At 38.2% G+C, this 24,918-nt stretch overlaps 1 protein-coding gene across 4 annotated transcripts in view; it reads right to left on the bottom strand.

Moving 5' to 3' along the window:
- CDK6 (cyclin dependent kinase 6) overlaps window positions 1-24,918 on the bottom strand; it is a 128,162-nt gene that overhangs the window by 85,304 nt on the left and 17,940 nt on the right. For all 4 annotated transcript variants that reach the window (XM_021551739.2, XM_021551737.2, XM_021551738.2 and 1 more), the window contains one exon: window positions 11,039-11,174. In XM_021551739.2, the coding sequence (XP_021407414.1) occupies window positions 11,039-11,174 (136 nt within the window). The remainder of the gene's footprint in view (window positions 1-11,038; window positions 11,175-24,918) is intronic.

The raw sequence follows: 24,918 nt of genomic DNA, 5'->3' as shown, positions 1-24,918 counted from the left end.
GAAGTTAATTCCAAATGAAAGAATATTTTAGAATGAATCATAAACTAGATGTTAAAAAAGGTAACATGCTGCCATTCCAATGCCCCTTCCCTGTTGTAAAACTAAATTAAAAACAACCCTGCATTTCCATCCACAGAATACTGTAACATTTTGGAGTGTTCTGAAGTTTCCTAATTGTAGTTATGCAACAGAACTATCACAGCCTAAAACAAAGGACAAAAATTCAGCAACTCAGTTTATTTGCTTTGAAATTAAGCACACTTAAGAGATGGTTAACATGTCCTCTTGATTATTTTTGGTATTTTTAAAGTTACAGTGCAATGCTTCCTACTCTATAGACAAAAGAAGTGGGATATCCTAAAATTATAAGTATAATTTTTACTGCATTGTTTGTCAAGTCACATATTTAGCAAAAGTGAAAACTGTTGGGCAGTAACTTTATTTACAATTAAGCCACTAATTTCAAAGGGCCTTTTAAGGTATAAGACACTGCTCAACATTAATAAAGACAGAACGCGATGGCATTTGCTGAATTGGTCACAATGGTAAAATACAGCTTCTTCTTAGAAATGGGTATTCTCCAGGGTCTTTATTTTCAAAGAAGGCAAATAGGATATTCTGTGGCCACAACAGCTATGATATTAATGAAAACCAGATATAAACAAAACAATCCACCAAACCTTGTGATCCTTGGAATCCTTTGCCATTACTGAGTCAATTTACCATGCTGACCAGCTATGACACATTTTTGTGAATAATCAGGAGTCTGGTTCCAAACACACAGACACTGCTTACACGTAAGTTCTGAAGGAAGACTATTCTTTGCTCTGACAAAGCACTTAAACACGAGCAAAACACAGGTTTTATGACTAATCTGAGACTAAGGAAACAATGGTTTCAATTCTTCTTTGTTCTAACCTTAGAATTCATCAGGTCAGGAGCACAGGGTAACAACTGATTCTCCTCCGTTAGCTCCTTCAGTTCAGTCTTTCAACCTCATTTTTAATACTGGAGCAATCTGTTGACATAAAATTAAGCAGACGCTTAAGAGCTTTGCTGAAGCAGAGCCTCAGCTCCCTTTGGGATTGAAGTTGAACCAGAAAGTGCAAGTACATATTCCAGCATGGGTCTAAATGTTTTATATGTATTGACATAAGTGTTGGTATTGTATAGCTGTAACAGTAAAGGAGAAGTAAAAAAACACTTAAAATAGTGATGCTTATAAGTCTTTGGATAAGGTTTCCAATCCAAAAATGAAAGACAGATTTGATCCAGAAGCTTTGTAATTTGCTCTTTCTTAATGGCAAACTCTTTAGGCTTAGCAGTAAAAGAAATGAACAGCACTGCCCCACACTCACTCCTAGAGTAGCCTCGAGAATCCCACAGTTACACCACAGAAGGATCTGACTTTCTGTGAATGATTGTTGCTCTGGAGAACTGACATTGGCAAATGCTATAAAACCACATCTGATTTATTAAGACTACAAATAAACTAATCATTTAAAATTCTAAATATTTTCCTTTGCTGTTGCACCAAGAACAAACAACACATGGCATTTCTGTTATTTCACTCACGTTTCCATTCAGAATTTTCTGCCTTCTAGCAGCTGCCTGTGAATTTACTAATAACGTGTGCCTTTTGTTTGGACTTCTTAAAAAGGATATTCTCAAAATGGAAGGAAGCTCATTTTACTTCACTTTGAAACCTGAGAAACCTGTAACATGAACCATACGCTGATTACAGAGCACTGATATATAAAGGAAGCAGTTGTGTAAATGTGTGAAGTGACTGTGGTGGGGAAACAGCAATGCAGTGGTGAAGCAGTTTCATACAAATAATGCTGTTGTAGGATCTGACTATCATGACTCATGTTTAACACGGTACTGGGTAAAGACCAGTCAAAAAGGAGGACCTATTATGGTGGGCACCAAAGTCAAGACTTTTCACACAGCCTCCTCCATTAAAAGCTCACAAATAAAATAGACAAGACAGACCCCAGATAGAGAAATACTGAGATGGTTCCATAATGCTACATTTCTATGGGAGTAGAGTTGGGGGACACAAGAAAAACAGAAAGAAAAGTAACAGAGAGAAAAGATCTGGAGAAAGGGAAAGAACAGAAGACTACTGTGTAAATACAAAGTGAAAGTGAGGTGATCACAAGGGATCAAAAAATAGGAATTGCACAGGCAGAGAACAGGGAGTTGAAATCACTGAAAGCAGCTCTGAGTGTCAAGAGGTTTTGGCTTTGGTTGCTCTAGCAGCTGAGGGTAGCTGGCTGATGCCCCAGGCTGGTGCTTCTCTTGAGTTTCATGCCTGATGGCCCGAGGAGAGGCAGCAGGGAGGAACCGTGTCTGCTCTGGTGTCCACAGGGGAGGGTGGGACGAGGGCTCCCATGTGTCTCTCATCTGACACACTGAATAGAAGGGAGAGGCACAGCTTCAGCTGGGTCTCGTTTTATTCCTTCCCTGTGAATGTAACAGCTCAGCTGTCTTGGGTGATGAGCCATCAGATGGACTCTGGGAATCAGCATGTCCACGTCTGTATATATACAAACATGCATACACACACACACACACATGTATATATAAACATTCATACATACACAGACACGTGTACATGTGTGTACACGTATGTGTAGTGTGCTTTCATGTGCATACACATGAAGGCAATATACACCAAAGCACTCTCTAGGCATGGCAGGAGGACTGGTGCTACCCCTCAGTTATCTGTGTACACTTTAACTATCTGCGTTGCCAGTTCTTGCCTTTTCTGGGCCACACCTATTTTGAAAAAAATGAACTCTGGAGACAGTAGAGTGATGATCATAGTTTTCCTTTCTTTCACTCAAATAGCATTATTTTTTTCTGCAAATATGTTAGAGGAGCTTTACAATATACACTTATGTATATATGTGTGTCTATGTGCCTGTGTATTCATAAATAATAAAAATTCCTTAAGCTGACTTTACATTGTACATATAAAAACATGTAATACAAAAAAAATCCATCTCTGCCCATTTGTATGGAACTTTGTTTTCTGGCATAAGCTAAATACATGTGTTGTGGAGGAAAAGAAACAAACAAAACATATCTTGATTAAATCAGTATGCCACTAAAGTAACACGCTTCAAATTAATTTTTACTGTGGGATACAATAACCTGCTTATTCACTGGCATAAAACCAGCGCATACAGCTAGTCCAAAAGTTAAATTTCTCTTGGGGTGGAATAGAGAAAACAGTTTTATGGGAAAATAACTTTATTGATTACAATATTGTCTTTTATTAGCTATGAGTTGTCTGTGGCCAACTTTTGAATTGTTTTACACTATGGCTCTATAATTGCTGTGAGTAAATATAGACACTTTGTAAATGTTCTACTTTAGAGAATCTGAGCTGCAGTAACTTGGGTTGACTGAGATGGCGAATGCATTCTCCTACAATACTTCTTGTCCCAGATCAGCTGAGTTCAACCCTTAGACTTCTGGGTTTAGTAAGAAAAAATATGTTGCCCAGTTTTCCCAAGCATCTACCTTGTCACAGTTTGCGCTGTTGTCTACTCTTCCCCATCTCTGTGTGCTTGTTTTGGGATGAAATACAGTTTTGTGGGTGTACTGCATAGGGGACTGATTTCCTTCCTAGTGCAGAAACTACTGTTAAGAAAGTGATTCTTATCTGCCCTGGGAAAAATCAAGAATGGCTCTTTGACCTTCTTCTCTTTACCTCACATCTGCTGCAGTCCAAGCTTCAAATTACTTGTCACAAACAGTATATGGCTTGTAAGCAAATTTAGAACATGGGTAAGTCCAAACATTTCAGTCTATTTTTCTGCCACTGCTTTACATGCACCATCAGCTGCAATAGCTTTTTCTTAATTACTTTAAATGTGGCACATCATGTTTGATGAAGAGAAAGACTCTGGAAACATGAGTGACACTTCTGCTGATCACTGAGGCAGGATGTGCTTGCAGAGCAAGTCGTGCCTTAGCACCACCACCATGAGACAAAAGAAAGCATCTCAAAAATAATCCCCACCTGAAGGAACTGTCAGTGGCTGGATGCAGAACAGTGTGGCACTGTCTCTGAGATGCTGCCTGGCAGCTCAGCCCCATTTCTGTATTTGATTGACAATTATTCCTACCACATGCTCCCTTTCTTTCAGTGTCATCAAACTATTTTGCATAGCAACTGGTACCGCACTGATCTTCCAGTAGCAAAAAACCAGTGGCATTAATAATCTGAGAGCATCTCAAGGGGATGCAGAGCAGTAGGACCCATAAACTTTTTTATGCATCACACCCATGTGCAGCTCTGCTGAACTAACAGAAGTGAAACAAACTGATAGCAGCATTTCACTTCCAGTGTTTGTAATACTGCAAATTTGCAATGACTTGATCATAAATCCATTCTACCAAGGCTCAATCACCTTCCCTGCCCACAATTCAGAATCTCTTCAGTTTCTTAATTTCCTCTGACTTTCTGAATAAAGATGATTTCTGGCCCTCCATCTACTGAAAACAATAGCTTCCTTCTGACTTCAAAAAGGATGTGTCCCTTAGGGCCCTACTGGACTGCACTGCTGCCTTGAGAGTAGAGACCACAAAAGAAAAGTAGGTTGAGATGTCTATTTACAGAACCCTTGATAGACATCATTTCACAGTGACATTTCTAATTCAGTGTCATTGTTTTGAAAGACTAAAATTATTATTTCAGGCAGGTTGCTTTCATGCATTATGCTCCAGTGTTGCTTGACTGCTTTCCAAACTGGAACAACTGAAAAAATGTGAAGCGCTCCAATGATTTTAAATCACTCTAGTCATGACAGAGTGATTTAAAATTATTGGAGTGCCTCACATTTTTATGAGCTCTCAGTTTGCAAGCAATGGAGGTCCTTGCAATCCTAGGCTACAGCACTGCAAAAAACAACTATACATTATCATCAGATTGAAAAGGTTTGCATTTGAATTTGGAAATCATAGGAATTCGAAGACATTTAACACCACCATAATTAAAATCATTGGCTGTACACTAACAGTAAAAGGGTCCAAGCTAAAGAAGTAACTGCGAGGATACCAGACTACATTGTGCAACATCCTGTGAGCTGCAGTCCCTTTATTTACAGAATCACAGCCCCTCCTAACCCCTTGGACAGCTTGTACATTGCTACCTGCTAGCAGCCAGAGGAGATGTGTGGGTGCTTCTACATGCAGCACAGTATGGGCATGAAATTACACCGCCTACAACATAGGGAACAGCCATTCTAGAGAGTGGATATCCTGGAGAATATCAATTTTTTAATGTTTAGCTCCTTCAGAGCTTATGCAGGACACCTACTTTCTCCTGCTACCATTTTATGCAGAAGTCCAACCCGTAATAGCAGGGTAACAGAGAAAGAAAAAAAAATATTTATCCCACAATGATATATCAGTTCATCTCTTTTGTTTTTCACTTATTTGTACTGGCAAATCTTTAACTTATAATACCAATTCAGAATAAAATTTGTTGCAAAATAATCCACAAAAATGAAACCCTTAGCAGCTGTAAATGGGCACCATTTCACTGAAGCTAATGGATTTAGACTCGTTAGTATCAGCTGGGGATCTGATCCATTATTTGTACACTACAAATTCCTCACTAAGTTTTGCTTCTTTCTTTACCATAAAATCACAGAGAGGAAAATGATAATAAGAGCTCTTCTTAGTATCTTCTTAGTATCTTTCTTATTAATTCAAGCAGGTTCTTTTTTTTAGTGACTTTTAACTTTGATGTTGTTAAATGCAGTTGCCCTATGAAGACTCTCAGTACTGGTGAATCTGTTTTCCTGGAATATCTTGCTTTATTTTCAGAACTGCGTGATTGTGTGACATCTGCTTCACATCACATACGTGATCAACTGGGTAGGTACAACCATGGCATACGGCTGAGTCACCTCACAACAGTGAACACTGGTCTGCTTTCTGAGAAACAGCATCTTCATATTAATTTTCTAAGAGTCTTGCAAAGATGTGACCAGTCTGCCTGGTTTAATAGCAGGTAATATAAGCTAAGAGGGATGCAAAAATAACAAGTATTCCATGACTGAGGCCAATATTTAAAAATTCAATTTATGGGCTACTATCTGCTAAGTCCACAAAAGAGAATTTGGTTCACTGCTGTACTTTCTAAGTTTTGGGCATCTAAATACCAGAATGTGTATACCCAAATCAGATGGGTACATCAGCTTTCTATGCAAAGAAGTAAATACCCAAAAAATATTCACAGAAGCCATTCACTTGGGTGAGGAACCAGGACACAGCATAGAAAAGCACATACATTAAATCCTGCTCGCTCTGTGATTTGGCTGCCCTGTTCAAGGCTGGAGGGAATACCATGAAGATTCACAAATCACAGACCTGAGGTGAAACACATTCCCAGCTTTTGCAACATTCTGTGATAGATAACATATGCACCTGCTGTACTGGAAAACTTTGTTTTGCTCCCTCCTGTGCTGACTGTCAGATTGAAACATGCATAACCCATCTAGCACATGTAGCCTAAATTCTACATTTCTGTAAGAAAACTATTGCAAGAAGGCACAAGTTTACTATAATGACATTACCTCACAAATTTATTCATTACTAAAATTAAAGAACCTCAATGAAAGTTTGTTGTCCCCTCTCACTTTTACAGACTCTTTGGTCTGGCAGCACAATATGACTAGAAGGAATGCCAAAGAACCATTCTGTAACCATTTAATGTACAGGTTTATATATGAAGCCGTTATATGCATAGATTAATTTAAAGCTAAGTATTATTAAACACATTGCAGTATCAATAAATACTGTCTTGGTTGTATATGCATGATTTCTACATGAAAAATGTAGTTAGTGTTATAAACAACCATATCCATATCAAAATTACTTGGGATCAAAAAAACCATGCCAGTCTCACAAGCATCATAACAAAATGTGACCATGGAGTTTAAACATGCCTCAGTCCCAAAGGCTAAGACATCAAAATGCTTTAGTGGTCTGTTAACTATTTAAAAGAAAATCACCATTCTGGGGCAGACATGTCATTCCATTTCCACTACCCTTATGTCAGCTAACAGAAGTCCCTAATGAACCAAGCTCCAAAGCTCAACTGCTAAGACCATTAACATTACCAAAGACCTGTGCATGACTAACAGCTGTGTCCAAAGGAAACTGAACTCATACCTTGCATTTCCACATAAACTGCCCTAAAGTTAAAGAGTATCCCAGGAAGGAAAGAAGGGAGGAGACGATGCGTAGAGAGGAAAGAAGGAAGATGTTGTCATTGCTGATTCTGATTCATGCCATATGGAAAATATATTATTCAGGTCTGACAGAGGAAGCCAGCAAGTGTGAGCGTGACTACAATCCAGCAGTTACAAAGACTTATTAAGTAGAATAAAGGCTGAATATTGTTCTCTTTCAAAAGTGAACACTATGCTCACAATTATTTGGAGTAGTGTTCACCATCCCTCTAGCTCAAAGTAGACTCGATTAAATAATAATGGAAGGGCTTCAGCAGAAAAGATTTAAAATTCCTACATCCAGAATAACCAAGAACTCAGAAGCCAGAGCTACAGAAATGGATGAGAGCATTCACACTCCTGGTGACAGAAAGGGGAAGTGAGCATGTCTGCTCTAGATCCTGTGTGTGTATTCGCACTACCAGGCAATGTCTAATAGGAAAACTACCTCTCCTCTATCATGTTATGGACACCTGTCTGTATCTTCCTAAAACACCCTCTGGGGTGACTCCTACTCCAGGGACTTAGACATTAGAAAGGCATTGCTAAACAGCGTTAAGACAAGAGCTCTAGCTGTGTTTAAATTATCAATATGTTTCATTTCTCTGAACTGCTACAGTCTGACAATTGCCCACAAAACACAAAGAAAGTTCTTAAAATGGTACTGGTGTCACTTTTATTTCTTGACAGCTGGTAACCAAAAACCCCAGCATGCCCCAAACCAGCAAAAGCTGAGCCTCCCTTCCCTAAATGTTATGTAAGGATGGTAGTCAATTTACACAAAAAAGATCTTTTGGGGCCGATACTTCTCTCATAGTAATTTTATGTCATTCAAGGTCCACTAACAACTGTTGATTTTACACCACAGTGCCAAAGAGGTATATTAGATCCTTCAACTTCAAGCTAACCAGAGCTTGGCTCATTTGGCACTTCTGTGCTGCTGACACACGCAGAACTTTAACAGATGGTCTTACAATACTGGCAGTTGTTTTGTACTGTGCTGGTGGTGAAGGGAAATACTCTACACAAATTGTCTGCAATTCTGGAAAATAAATGAAGTACAAATCCATATTAACCTCAAAAGCCAAACTATAAAAAGTCAGATTAGTCATTTAATGATGTATGTACTCTGGGTTAAATGCTCAGCTGCTACAAAATCTTAGTATTTCCCTGCAGCCAGGAGAAGTACGTTTTGCTTTAATTTCTGTCAGGAATATCCACAAAGATTGTATAATTACAAAGGTATTGAAATATACTAAAAATAAGCCATGAGACCCTTCCTCATGTGATCAGCCATGACTATCAGCAAAAGTACCTCCATAAACTGGGTATTTTGACATAAACATAAATTATCAATATTGTTCATTTCTCTGAAATGAAGCATATGGGTGCAACAGGGTGCAATTTAAGTTAACTGAAGATCTCTCTTTTCCTGTGCCAAACAGGATTCAAGAAAAAACACATCAGCTACTGTGAAAATGTTGAAATTAACAGCAATGACCAAGTAAACAGCAATTTTACATTTTCCCTCACCCATTTAGAAAGTGATTATGTACCACAAGATGAATTTTACAGTCACTAATATACATAAAAGTTACTAATAACATAAAAGACCAAAATTGCTCCTCTTTTTTCTATGTGGCTTTTTAATTTTATTGTGCTAAACTATCAGATATAGCAAATGGGTTAACTAGTAAACCATTTGTGCAGAATAGTGCTTTTTGAATGTAAGCACAATGATTTCCTACATCAGTATAAAATCTCCATGAATGTATATTCAAACATATATTTGACAGCCTCATAGTGCAGTTTCAGAACAGAATTTTTGGAAATCATGAATACTTTAGTACAGTCCTTGTGTCTTGTATTTCCTTTAAATGAAACATAGATCAAAAGATACTTCAAACTGAGATTTCAGAGGCTTGGTCTTTCAGTTCCCATCAGTTTCAATATATTCAGTTAGCTAATATGCCAGTCACCTTGTATCTATTTTCAAAATGTTAGTTAAATTGAAATACAGTAAAATTGAAATTCATGTAAGTAGCTTCAAAGTCCTAGGAGGAAAATAGAACCTTATTAGCATTATAATAAAATAGTCTTACAATACAGGTACCTTCCAGTCTTCTTCTGACCGAATCAAAGATGTATCCATTTTTCAAAAATTTTATTTTATCCACTATGGTTGGTTAATTGCTGGAACTGACTGATATTATATGTATGTGACCTTGACACCAGTGAATAATCTTTATCTACTTTAGTTCTAATTTTATACTGAAAGATATAACACCTCCTAAGTTTGAAGCTGCTAATAGAATTATTAAAACAACTAAATTTTCAAGAGTTTTTGTGCTTTCTTTTCCTCCGTGGGGACTTTTGCCAGACTAGAATTATACAATATACTTCCAGAAAGTACTTATACAAGTGAAAGATAATGCATGTCTGAAAGCATAAATTATTTATCCTCACGAAAATGAAAAAATCAGAAGAAATGTTAAACAGACACAGTCAAAATGTAGCAACATCAATCCCTCTCTTTCTCTTCCCAGGTATACACTTTTTGTCAAACACCTCAACCTAGGATCCTCAATGTGGCATGTTGCTGTGAAATTCACAGAAAAGCAGAGGAGATGGTATATGCATTTTATTAACAATAATGCACGCACATCCTATCCTAGGTAGGGATCCTCCCTTACAGATGCAGAATATGAGATAACATGACAACAATTATTGTCCTCCCAGTTACTGAGAGCCTCCCAGCTTCTGTAACTGGTCATGACTTTCCCCATCTTTCAGCTCATCCTCTGCAGAGCGCACCACAGGCCCACAATGAACATTTCTTGCTCTCAGAATGTACACAAACTCTCCTGGCAAGTAGGACATAAAACAAAAGTAGTCGCTTGGGGAAATAAAAGGCAAAAGAAAAGGGATAAGGAGTACAGGATTTATTTTATCCATTCTAGCAATATCCAGCACTTCACCTTTAAGGGAAGGTTCAAGTAGTCTCTGCTGAAACAATAACAGAGTCATCTGCCTGCAGCTAGAAGCAAAGGTCATTCTTAATGATTTCACAGAATCATGGAATCACAGAATGGCATTACTAGTATTGGAAAACACCTTAAAAATCCCACTGCCATACACAGGGACACCTTTCACTAGACCAGGTAGCTCAGAGCTCCATCCAGCCTGTCCTTAAACACTACGAGGGGTGGGGCAGCCATGACTTCCCATGGCAACTTGTTCCAGGGCCTCACTACCCTCACAGTAAAGAATTCTTTCCTAATATCTAATCTAAACATACTCTTTCAGTTTTAAATCAGTCCCCCTTTTCCTGTCACTACATGCTCCTGTAAATAGTCTCTCTCCATATTTCTTGGAGGCTCCCTTCAGGTACTGGAAGGCTGCAATTAAGTCACCTCTAAGTCTTCTCTTTTGCAGGCTGAACAATCCCAATTATCTCTGCCTTTCCTTGTAAGTTAAGTGCTCCATCGCTCTAATCAACTTGGTGCTCTGGACCTGCTCCAACAGATCCTTGTCCTTCCTGTGCCTGAATGCTACATTTGGTACAACAGTAGAGATTGAGTAAATTTAGAACTCTGAAAGAGGAGTATAACCACAAGTGCAGCATTTTCACAAAGAGACTATATCTGTTACTTTGTGCTGCAGTTCGTGTCCCAAGCTGGGCACTACTCAATTTTGATGCAACAAAATCCTATGGGATCACAACACAGTTTGTCTGATTTATCTCTGAAATACTACCTCCTAAAACCTTTCTCTTTAAATACCTTTATAGTTTCAGTAGGCACTCCAGGCTCTGGAACTTTATCCAAGTAAGTAGTCAAGTCTTGATCCACATGTTCAAACACTAACATTAACTTGGTCTCTCTGTCTGTTCTTGACATGGTGCACACATCAAACAATCTGAGAAGAGGAAAAGAACAGAAGAGGTAAGCATATAGGAACCAGTACAGATGTACCTTGTATCTCAAGCATGTCTATTTAAATTTCATACAGTATACAGAATGGAAAAGAGCCTTCCAAAGACAAATCTTTGAGCTCTTGATTCATCAGATAACAGCTGATACATCAAAATTACCATCTCAGTCTTTCACTTGTGAGTTCTAAAATAGGATTAATTAATAAGAACTCATGTAAAATAATTACATGAAAATAATTCATTTTTTTGACACAACAACCTGAATTGCTACAGAAAATTAAGTGACATTTATACACATTCCAGACTCCGGTACTTATAGCCATTAAAAAAAAAAAAAAAAAAAGCCAGAAAGATTTTTGAAAAATACACGAGTGTTTGCATGCAGTTTCTTTCCACATAATTCCCACATATACCATTACACAGCTTTATAATTAGATGTCCTTCAGCAGAAACAGAATTTTTTTGCTGATTCCTCTTGTAAATTCCTGGATGCAAGGAATACCTCCAGAATCAGCCCACTGTTTGGAAAAAAGATCTGTGCACAAGATGTCACTACTTCTTTCAGCACTTTTGGCCATTCTTTTGCTGGAACTTCTTTATCATTTCACCTTGTTGCACAACACCAAACTAATTGACAAAGCTCTTCATAATATCACATTCCTATCTGATTACTCTACTTTCTATTGTTTTCTTTTTTAGTAGGATTTCTCTCATCCTCTCCGTCTACCATGCCAGATTTAACCACTGTTTTACCTTTTTCAAAAACATCTGCCCATCCTTCTGTGCTTCACACCTATATTCATACCAGTGATTTTCACTATCCTTCTTCAAGTCCCACTTCTACAAAATCCTAATAGGAAACCATCTAAACAGCCAGAAGGACATTTCTTCCCTGTTCACATACTTTACTCATGTGCTTATTCATTTATATCCCAAGATCAGATCACATTTGTCTCTGAAGTGAGGCAGAAAAATGAATCACTACTTTTACTAGGTGACAGTAGATTTAAAAAATGAATGAAGTTACTGAGAAAAAGGTCTAGACAGTTAAACTGAAGAATCTCTCATTGATAACAGACCAAACTAGTCTTGATACTATGGCTCATTTTTTCCAATATCATATCAGTGGTGCTGGTGTATTACTTGTATCTTTCATACTCTTCCTTAGAATTCCTTTATTAGAATTAAGAAGTGCAGGACTTTTGGTAATGTTATCAAGTAGTATTTTCGTTGTTTGTTCAAGGACTAAAGGCTTTATATGCAGGATTTGAAGACAACTGATCACACACAAAACCTTGGGAGTCCCTTCTTTTCCCAGAGGACATCTGACAAACAGACAAGGATAAGATATATGTGAGATCTTGCACTATTTTACTTCTTACCTTAAATCTCAATGTATTTCACAAAAGAAGGAAACACTAGAATTGGCATAACCACTTGGGAAGAATGTAAGTCGGGTTTAAGAGAGCAGTATTTTTCATTTGACATCTACCATAGTAAGGCTGTGCTCTAATTTGACAGCATTTTCTAAATAATCTTTGGTCTGACACTGAAAAATTTTTTATTAGCCACCATATTTTGAAAATTTATACATGTACATTCATTTTAGCTTAAGGAAGCTTTTCAGTGAGTAATAAATTACAAACCAGAGCTCCAGAATATGATAATAAGACTGTCACCCTACCTCTACTTGAAGACTAATCTATACTTAATCTGTAATCATAATCTGAACAAACAAACATTAATTATTATGGTAACACAGTGACTGTAAGAGAAAATGGGTTGGCACATTTCTCGTAATGACAGATACCGTTCTCTAAGATCCCCTCAATGGGGTGTACATGTCCTGTACACAGTAAGTAAGTTTTGCAAAAAGTCATAAACCTTCTTGAAAAGTGAAATTTACTGGTATTTACTGGCTGGAGGTTAATAATCTGCAATATATTTATATAAATCAACATGGAATGTAGCCGGACTGCCTATAACCCCTACACATGCAAATAGAGAGGAGCCAGACAGGTCTCAACATCTGAACATAAACACTGGAAAATATTTCCAACTGTATGATTCCTTTGTGTTGACCTACATTCACCTAAAATGTTCTAGAAGACCCCTTTTGGCAGGTATTTAATACACTGGCAAAACATATTTTCAACTATAGCACACTTATAATTAAAGAAAAAAAGGAAAAACTATTTCACTGTATTACACTTAGAAGTAACAAGTCATTTCCAACTCACTGAGGAGGAAAATGTTGACTCTCTGTTAATTCTTCTGTATGTGGGTTATTTTGATTCTGGCATTTTCTGGCACAGCAAAACAAGGAACTCAGAGAAGCACAATTCTGGTTACCTTTTACTGAGTAATAATATTATCACGAAGTATTATCTTTCCTTCTCATACACACTTTATGTGAAACTCTAAATGCTTTACTGCTAATCATAAAAGCTCCAGATTCTGCACTGGACTGGGTAGAAGCACATTATGTTTACTCATAGAAAATACAGCTGCTACCTTAGAAAGATAATAATTTAAATCACAGGTTACATTAATCCATGATATTACAAAAAACTAACATCTGGCATTACTCCTGCTAATCATTCTTGAAATAGATTAAGACACAGCCTCTTTATTTAGTAGTTTCCACAGGGATAAAACTACTTTTTTATAAATTAATACTCTCTTACATTCACTGTGAGAATATCACCCAAAAATTTGTCTTTGTTAATTAGGAACATCTCTGCTGCCTACATTGCACATCTGTGAAGCCATTTCCTCATGATTTTCTGTATCTGACACGTTAACATTGCACGTGACTGCCTCTCTGGAACAGGCAACAGCAAAAGGCCTTTTATTTAAAGAGTTACTATGTGGACACTGTCCTAAGTGAAGTAAACGTACCTCAATTAATACAGGATTTCCACACTGAATACTCTGTAAACACAAGCCCTGCCCTTCTATTGTACTTACAAAAGAAACGTTTGAATTATTTGATTAAAGTAAGATCCGCTATGGGAAATCCTGCAAGTATTTAACAAGATGTTTGGCTGAGAGTCATACACCACCCAGCTTGTCCATCTGAACTGGAACACTGTTGAAGAGACTCTAATGGAGAACCTGGGTTTTAATGCAGACATTTTTTCAAGTTAATTGTACCAAAGCAGGAGCTTATCAGCTACAAATCTCTGTCTCTGCTTTATTTTATGTATTTAGTGCCTAGTGGATCTTCCTATAATCCAGCAGAATACCCACCTTCCTACAAAAATACTTTGGCAATTTTTGCATGCAGAAAACCAGATGATGCTCCTTGAAGTCTCCATAGGTTCTTACAACACAAAATCTGACAAATGCAACCTCAGTTCACTTTCATTTTACCGTATGATTACCTAATGCTTTTAAAGCAAAGACAGTTATTACTTTGAAAACTATTTCATCTACGGAGTGGTAGATTGTAACTGATCCCAGAAAGTCCATAAATGTTACTAGATTTGCTTTTGAGATTATCTGAGAATTGCTATGAAGCTTCCTGCTTTCAAGTAGCATAAACATTTTTTCCTGAGCAAACTGAGATAACAGCAATGGAGATCAAGCCCATCAGCCCAAGACACCTGCAAGAAATACCGACAGACAGATCTAAGACCTGAAAAAAATGTGGGATATAATTTCTCTTGGCTATTGTCAAACAGATGAGTAGGTACATTTGGAAAATTAACTGGATCATAGTCAAAAGGAAGACCAAGAATTAGATATTGCTGCCAATGTGTCCAAGGGCTTACTGTTATTTTTACTGCAGTAGGACTAAGCCAACATGAACACATATGGATCCCTGTATGGTCACTCACGGCACCGAACAAAACCATTAGTCATTGCCTCCTAAAGATTTCTAATAACATGGATTTACTTTAATTTTCTTTGGAACAGTGTCTTCCTCAAAAGAATTACTTCCTAGCGTATGCCTAACAGAGGAAGAGAATTGGAGCCTTTGATTTATGGGTAGGAGAAATGCTTTAGAAAACTGTGGTTACGTAAACAGTGGCATAATAATATGCTACAGTTTTAAGATTTCACAAGTCTGAGCAAATACACAGATGAAAAGAGTTTGGTGGCCTCAACCTAACTCTGAAAGATATTTATCTGCATGACAGAAAAACAGCACAGAACTTGTGTATTGACAGTGTTTATGTAAACACCACAAGACTGGGATACCAAGACTGTCACAGGCCATGACTAAGGTTTATTGACAAATAAGGGGAGGAGGACTTGAAGAACTTCTGCTTTTACTGCCTTTGGGTCAGATTAATCCTGGAAGTTCATAAGCACAGAAAAGTTCTGCCTCTTATACCTAGAAGTACTGAAGAACGACAGCCAATCGTCCTTTTAGTCCAAATATCAGCAGCAGCAAGAAATCACTCAGCAGCAAGTCCTTTGTACACCCCAACTTTATAAACTAGTTACTCCTTAATAAAAGCAGTTTTATCCCTACTTTTAATACTAGCTACCTTTTCCTTTCTTGATGCAAGAAAAAGACTGCTGACAGAAACCAGTCTCTACCTGGAATCTCAAATACTCAACGTATTGGAACAAAGAGGTCATCTTTCAGATGAAGAAGACAATAGCAGGGCAACTGGAGTGGAACATGTGCATGAGAACCAAGTCCTACAGAGCAAAACAGGAAATAGAGTTTCCCACTCTGAAACATATCACAGAGTTCTTTCCCTCTGTTCAGGACATACTGTCTCATTTTAATCAGCAATCACCCACTTCTCCAGGACTCTGAAAGCTGGTATCTCAGATGTAGAGTTTTCTTGCTCAAAGGAGCTTTAGTAAAACACTTTTAGATGGGATAGAAGTGCACATGCAGAGGAAGAGGTCACTAAATTCAAAGTATTTAATGGCATTTTTCCTGGGATAGCATCTGTAGAATCACATAATAATGCAAGACCTAAGTTCCATTTTTAGTAGCACATAGGGTCTTCAAGAGCTTCACAATGTACTTGTAACTCCAGTTGCAGCTGCCCTAGTGTGTATCAGTGTTTAAGGTATGGCTCCACAGCAGACTGCAACTAACGAAGACTCTGACTGCACCCAACAGAACCACCTCGGTACTGGAAACACACAGCATGAGGGCACAGCACTGCCTGCAGCACTGCTAGCAAGTCCACAGTCAGCTCCCTCCAGCAACAAGTCAGATGCCCAAAGCCAAACTTGATTAAATAATCTTGGGTATGTCTACAGTATTCCCAGCAAGTTTACGTTTAAATCCTTATTTTCCACTTTATACTGAGTTCTGGGAGTATGTGAACATTTCTCCTGCTTTGCAATCCTTCCAGGGAAGGGTAGCAGGATCACCTTTGTCTCCAGGAGAAATCTCTTTCAGGCAAACAGCAGTAAAGGCAGAACTTAACATCAGGTAAAATAAATTAATTTATTTAGGACAGGTAGATGTTCTACAGATAGACGTTTTCAACTCTGAAGTCACTCACTGATTATCTGCTGTGCACAGAGCAGAAAGAGCTACTGCAGAGAAGCAGCTGTACAATGAAGGAAAAGCAGCAGAAAGTCCTGTTCTGGACACCCCCTCCAGCAGAGCCGAGCCAACACTGTTGCTTACAGCCCACTCACCAGTGAGGTTTAAGGAAAGGAAGGGGGACATTAGGATGACAAGGCAATCGTTCATCTGCAAACTGAGCTTTGTGCTGTAATTTTTTCCAGTCTCTCTCCCTTTCTGACTTGGAAAAATTATTTAAAATGCTTAGCTGTATAAAAGAGGTTTTTGTTCTTTAAGTGTGCATGAGGAAGAGAGACAGAGAAAAGTGACAGAGAGAAATAGATGCTCGTGAAAACGAAGTAAATAGCACTGGCTAAAGTCCGATAGAGTGGGCTGACTGGGCAAGCGTTCAACGCTCAGTCCCGACTGCAGCCCTGACCTGCAACACCCCTGTTCTCCTGCACTGGGCCCCACTCGAGCTATGACGAGCTCTGGTGCCGGACTGAATAGTTTTGTGATGCAGACAAATGTCTGCTCTGATGAAACCACCAAAACCAGTTTTTATTTTCAACAGAAACCAAGATTTGTGCCCAAAAGATGAAAAGGCTACACACGTTTTCTCAGTGTGCCACCCAAGCCACTGAAAGATGAAGTTGTTAAAAGAGTTTTGCTTCAAGGAAAAACAAGCCTGACAAGATGTTCTCTGCACCTTTCTTTGTTTATAGCAGCATGCTGTCTATTTTAGCCTTCACACCATCATTTCTCTTTAATCTTCGTCATAGAGGGAGATTATCTTTAACAGACAAGGACCAGAAAAGGGTCTTGTAAGACTCTGTAATTCAAACTATATCCTGCCATGCAGAACTCCTCTTCAGAACATATCCTACAGTTCACTAGCATTTAAAATGCTTAATTCCTCACCAGTCCATGAACAATCTCACTGCAATTGATTTTATCCAAACTGGCCACACGCGGATCCCTTGACAATACTGAGGGAAAATATCAGCTGGGTGGTGCCTGAACACACGTCTGTGTGCTGCCGTACCAAACACTCTGTCCCAAGGCAGGCCAGGGACACGCCGAGTCACTCCCGAATCTGAAAAATAACATGGCCTGTTTATGAGGACAGTCGTTGACAGATTGTTTAGGATCAGCAATAGCTGTCTGACCTATTCATAGTGCTCTCATGTGATCCTTCAACAAGCAAATGTACACTGCCTTTCCAAGTCATGTACACTGCTGCTATACAGTGCTGTGAGCTTCCAGTAAGCTCCCAGTTCAGAGTACAAATTAAAGATTCTCCCATTCACTGGCAGAGTGCTTGCATCTGTTGTTAAGCTTTTTAGATTTTCTTTATAATACCTTCCTTAGGGAAAAGCTGTATTCCTTTCTAGATTCCCTAATTTGCTCAACATGTAAGTAAAACTTATGCCTGAATATTGATTTTGTTTAATTCAAATGAAAGGAGACCAGATGTTATTCTTAACTTCCAGCTGTACATGGTGCAAGATGAGATACAACAAAATCCACTCTTTACTGTAGCCCACAATCTTCTTGTTACAGACTCCACATTTCAGTTTACATTTTGAATGAATTCTTGTGCCAGACCTACAGGATCTAAATCTAAGACCTTTTCTAGGTTTAAGTAAAAACAACTCATCTTCAAAATTTATGCTTTACAACAGTATAAATTATCAATCATTCTTCAGTGGCTTAATAATCAAATCTATCTAAACATGAGATTTAATAGTGATGCCAACATATCAAAAATAACAAAGGAAATAATAACCCTTCACTCCAGAAAAAAAAAATGCATTGCAAAACGTCAAATGTACTGTTTCACACTCTGTACAATCTCATATAATTTCAAAATGCTTGCAATATCACAGCAGTTGCTGAGATATTTAATTCAGCTTTTTAAAAATTGTATATAATTCTTATGCAAATTTGAGTACAAACTTTTGCTTCTAATAGATTCAGGGGAGAACCTAAGAATAACAAAGCAGCTACTGTAGAAGGTGACAGAACGAGTCCTCTGTTTCGAAGCTTATCATCAATCCAGGGGCTGCTGCTCCTGAAAGACCTCCAGGTACTCTACAGCCACAATTATTCTGGACGGTGGTGGATGCACTGAAAACCCTTGTGCTGTTTGAGCCCTAATTAACCATTCAGCAGAGGCTAACCCCTTAGGAATACAACCAACCTGAAAAGAAGCAGCCTGACTGTGAGTAATTCTGAAGGGTCTAGCTGTCAGACACTGAAAAAGCAAGGTATGGGGCCTTGGTAAAGGCTGCAAATACACCTGGGCACTGATGATGTTGCTACCACTTCCCAGGACATGCCAGTAGTGGCAGCGCTTGAAAGGAATCCAAATCTGTGATGTGATGGTGAAGAGTGGGGAGACAGAGCAATAGATGCAAAATATTTTTCTGTGGTTCTGTTACTGGCATCAAGTAAGAAAATACTTATTTTTGTAAGAAAATACATTTCTGTGTTTCATAGGTAGAGTTGGGACTAAACGGTTTGCCTCAAAGAAGGATCAAGAGATGATTTTTAGAAGAGGAAAATTTCCACAGTTTAACAATACCATGAATTCCATTGCTAGAGCAAAAGAGCACAAAACAGAAGAAAAGCCTTAAGGAAAACAAAAAGCTAAATTGGCTAAAGTTGACAGTATTACACATGCACAAGGTAAATAAGCAGCATATATGTTAGTAAAAAGAGATGTTAATAAGAAAAAAAAATTAATTCTTTTAAATTATTTGAATTGTGTTGTTCTAACATATTCAGGGAATACTAAGGGAATCTACAGACTTTTTAATGTGTCACACTATATATCCATGTATTAAACAGAAAGCAATTAGCAGACAAAGGAGTAAACCACAGTAAAATAGTGCATGGTTCACTCTCATGCTCATTTGTTTATATTTGGGTTTATTATTATGTATCATTTCTTAAATAAAAAGTTATTGTCTCTCTAAATGACATTATTAAAAGGAAATCCTTGGTAAGAGAATGAAACCAACATCATTGGGAAACAGGGTGCAAGCTTCTACCAATCTGTTTATTGCTATGACAGTATGGTCAGCTGACATGGCAACACAAGCTTTGAGTAGTATTGTATTAAATTTTTTTAGACCTGCCAGTAGAAGAATGCATTTCTGAAGCCAGAGTACCAGTGTGCAGAGTAAACCTGTCAAAGGTTTTGACCTTGCATGATCCACCAGCCCTGAGCTACCAAAGAACTTACTCTGCACTTAACCTGCAGCACGCAAAACACCTGGGTGATTTTTAAGTATACACATCACCTTAAGCTTCATCTGCCTTATCTAACTGGTACCTTTCCTTTTTTTTATACTTAGCCAGTCATTACTTGGATAGAGCAATGCAAACCCCTGTCTGCCATTTCAACCCCTATTTGATTTTTCGCCATGCAGTGGAAATTCTACAACTTGGGGCCCAACAGGCATGGTCCCCTTTAGCACTTAAGCATCCTTATCTGCACCACAATCTCTGCTTCCTAACTTTTTAGTCACCCTTAAGGACCCAATTTGTGAATATGGGCATTCATCTCTGAAAACTATGGTCACTATGTATTCTAAGGCATTCATCACAGTATTTATTTGTCCTTAAATTCTGAAATTAATAAACTGTGAATTGTTGTTTTCCCAGCCTTAACCTGAAGGACTAGAAAACAGCAATAGATGTGAAAAGTTCTTGTTATCTTAAAAATTGAAACAGCAATTTAACACCAGATATTTAAACTGCATGAAAATAAATTTTTAGAAATGTCTGTATCTGTTGAAAGAAGCTGTTTATGGATTCACTAGAACTGCTCAAAATTTCCTGAAAATGGATCAGACAGATCTGCCCACTTTCAACACAAACTGTTAGGTGGTGAATGCAGTTCCCACATTCAGCATTAAGTCAAGTGAAAATCCAAAAGGTGTCTTACAGTTTGTGTGTTGCTTTCCAAAAATCTGTCCTTCATGAGGTTGTATCACATAAAAACAGAAATGCAGTTCACAGTGCTTTTTGTATAGACAAGGTAAGGAGAATGACTTCCATCAGGCTTTGATGCTAAATGTATTCCCAGTAATACTCCTGATGTGCCATGAGGCCAGCAGCACCGTGAACTTCAGACAAAGGGAATTCCTCATTTACTTCAGGAAAACCTGGAAGGCAGCACAGTGAGCTCAAACCTTCCAGTGGCACTCTACTGTGTCCTGACACCACTACTTCACATGCTGCGAATAACATCCCATCTGCCCAAAAGTAAACAGCACTCAGCTGATTTCCAAAAATCAAAATACAAAGGCAATTGCTCACATGGGTAAGAAAAACAAACAGGATCTGACCAGGTTTTGTGAAGAAGCCAGACCTATACACACAAGCATTGCCCTCTTCTTTTTAAGCTGCAGATGGAACAGAAACACTGAGTGGCAGAATAATAGATAATTTTACGAGAAAAAGTGAAGTGTGAGAGAATATTTATTCTGAAACCACAGTATCAAAACTATGGGACTACAAAGTAATTAGAATCAGCAGAAGGCAGATTTAAGGCTTGAAAGAAAACTATCAACTTCATTGAACATAGCAGTGTTTGGCCAGCCATCATCAGTCAGTTCAAACGCCATCCATGTACACCACAGCCATGCACAGCTTGTGAAGCAACGAGTTCTCCTCTCAGCTTCCATGGAAGAGATGCACCTCCTGCAATAGAGCTACTCAGTGACTGGGGTTAGTTTGAACGGGTCATGTAGGTCTTCATTTATTCAGGGAAAGAAGCAAGTTGACTGAATCACTCCTGGGAGGGCACCATCTCTCCCTGCTTGCTATGGAAGATGCCTAAATGACTTAGACAAAATGCTTTAATTTAACTGAATTTATAATATATTATTCTTTCCCAGAAAGATTTTAACTGGTCCATTTTACTTGGTGGGAATGCAGATTCTCTTCTGTTAATTTCTGAAGTTATTGTAAATTATTTCTTCCATGTACAAGTTAAAACAAAATGGGAGACAAGAAAAAAAAAAAAAAAGGAAGAAAAAAGGCACTAAAACCACCTCTGCCCTATTTACTCAACCTTCAAAGACCAGGATCAATCCTAAAAAGCTCAAGACAAGTGCCTTTACCTAGGCCTCATGAATTTGGTACAATTATTTAACTAGCTTTGGCACAGGTCCAGAATTCCCTTTAATGTGGAAGGGAGTTTCACCTGTGACAAACTTGCAGGATTGAGTTTAATATTCATGTTCTGAAGAACAGAAACAAATGGGACTAATAAATCTTCAATAGAAATTTACAAGATTCTTCTGGCTTAATAAATTTAGCTGGGGGCAATTGCCCTTGAACACTTGATACATAAAAAGGATCCTTTTTTCCACTGGCATGCAAATTCCTTACATGTTTCATCAGAACTATATCTTGCAAGTGCTTTAAGAGCTGGACATCATAGTGGTCTTTTTCCCATTTGTGGCTATTCATATGTGGCCATGCAAGGTCCTTGCCTGTCGTATCATTTCTTCTATCAAGCTGTCTTCTGTTTTTTTAATTAATTCATAGCACATGTAAAGTAAACCAAAATTATCTATTTTTGTAAGATTCTCAGGTGCTGTCATCCTCCAGTTCCTAAGGTAAGATGTCTGATACACACTTCCTCCCTCTCTAGCCAGTTTACAGGGCACAGGGAACCAACCATTTAAAGATTAATACACATGGAATGAAGTATTCTACAGGCTATACAGCTCTTTAAGTATTTCCTTTAAACTCTTGCACACATATGTAAAGGAAAACAAATTAAAGATTATTCGAAGAGTTTGGCAATGAAAATGAGGTGTTAGTAGCGTTTTGAGCTGGCAATAAATTTTATTCGACTGCTTTATTACTAAAGGGCAAAGGTAACTATTTCTTTTGGGGTGTGTTGCAGCAGCATGAGATGAAGGTTTGCATTTTAATATATGGCTAGTTTTGAAATAAATTGAGCATTTTGTAAATTACAGTTTACATCAGATGTAAACACATGGCAAAACTGCTTTTTTGATTGTTTGGCATACATCATCTTTCACATTTCTGAAAGAAATGAGCAAACCAAAATAAATCTGGCAAAACAAGGTCTGGTTCCTGGAGCGCTCAAACATTTTTACATGAAGACAAATGAAAACAAGGCCCATGCAGCGAGGGTGTGCTCCATGATGCTCAGGCAGACAGCGTGGGTCCGGGCCGAGCTGGCAGAGCCCTGAGCCCGGCTGAGGCTCCGGGGGCTGCCATGGCTACCATGGCTTTGTGGTCCCTAGCCAGCTCACGGCATCAGCGGAGTCAGGAGGCATCTGCCTGGAAGGAGCCAGGGCTGGCTCCCATCTGCTTGCAAATGCTGCAAGGACTTACAGAGCAGTGGACATGGATTACTTCAGACCATAGAGAAGTTAGTGAGAGCCTTAAATTTGCCAGGAATTATTGCTTCAGGGGTGTCCTGCTCTTACACTATTCCCCACACCAGGAACCACCTTTCTCACTTCAGAGAATAAATATTGGTTGAGACAGAAATTGTTCTAACCCTTTCTAAGCCATATATGAATTGTTTTATTAATGTAATTATTTTAATTTCAAGAATGAGTCAAGAGACAATGAGGGCTGAAGGAGATGCTCCTCATTATTTTCTATATTCCATCCCTAAACTCCATACTCACCCTATTACCTCTGTTGGAGAAACATCACAAAAATACCACAGCTGATGGTCTTAAGCCTTTGTAGAGCTGACTAAATAGGCAATGGTGCACACCATACAAGCCCCACAGCACCACCACGGGCTACAAAAGCCTTTTCTGTGGTCAGCCTGCCTATTCCAGTGACACACTACTTTTTTTCCCCAAATCTTCACCTTTTTCCCATCTAACAGAAACACTTACTCCTCTTAGTTCTACTTTACTGTTTGTCTTTATCTTCAACTTAAAAAAAGTATTCAAGGAAAAGACAAATTGTCGCAAATATTAGAAGTATATAATAATATTGGACATCATTAGAAAAGTACATTTTTTTATGTGAATCTTCAGGCTCATTGCACCAGATGTATTTAATTATGGTGTCACTAAACGATCAATTTTATCAATTGCTGTATCAGGTAACTTCTGAACTTTTGTGTGAATGAACAGTTACCAGTGATACTAGCCTACAAAGATAATTTTTTTTCACTGACATGTCCAACACATGATGGAATAGAAGGGGACAGGAAATAAAATAAGACTCTAAACTCAGGGACTAATTAAATTGAATAGGTACAGGGAACACATTAAGGGAATGTACGACCTTAGACAGTAAAGATGTGTCTCCATTAATCGCATGGAGAAAAAAAAAATCATAAAACTGTCAAGGTAAGTTAAGTGATTTAGGAACAAATGTCCCAAATTACAAAATCTATGTATTCAGAGTAATCAGTACAGTTGGGGATCACTTGTTTTCCAAAGTCTCACAGATTCTCAATGACTGCTCAATGATTTTTGATTAATATCCTAAAGCCTAAATCACAATGTAAGACTGGAATAAAAACTGAGACTAGTTGCCTGCATTAATAAGCACTCACACAAAACATATTTACATCGAGAATGTAGATACTTCAGGCCACAAGATGCTTCCCACTCTTCCACAGTAAATGAAGAGCTAGGAAAGCTCCAGCCCTGGAGCTTTTCTTTACGGTGCACTTTAGTTTGAGAGCCTTTCCATCACCCCAGGTACCTGAAGCAGTAGGATATTCATGAAATAAAACTCCTAAGTTACTCCAGGAAGCTGACCTCTACCATTTTACACAGGATATTAAACAGACCCCATCTGTCTCCACTTAGAAGTGACTTAGTTCACATGTTTATAAAGGTCCATTCAGTGGCTTTCTGAGTTATCACAGAATTGAAGTGACTTTCTATGAAGAAAAACAAACTATCCAGTGATTTCCCTTACCTACTTTTCATGCAGGCATATCTTGGTTTTCAAACATCACAACTGGCATCTAGATGTTCTAAATTAAGAATCTGTGTCTTGATTATGAAATTATTTGACTGACAAATAGCTGTCTCAAGTCCACTGGAAGAAACATACAAAGTAAAGATTTATTTTTTACTAAATCCAGGTAGACACAGTAGTCTGAATGTCTATGGATACCTCTGTATGCAAGCACTTATGGTGTATGACTACAGATCTAAATGCAGTACAGTTCACACAATTTCACCACAGAAGGCAGAGAAGTGACA

This window comes from Lonchura striata, chromosome 1 (genome assembly GCF_046129695.1).
Source record: "Lonchura striata isolate bLonStr1 chromosome 1, bLonStr1.mat, whole genome shotgun sequence".
Classification (NCBI taxonomy): Eukaryota; Metazoa; Chordata; class Aves; order Passeriformes; family Estrildidae; genus Lonchura; species Lonchura striata.
This window is presented reverse-complemented; position numbering and strand designations above follow the sequence as displayed.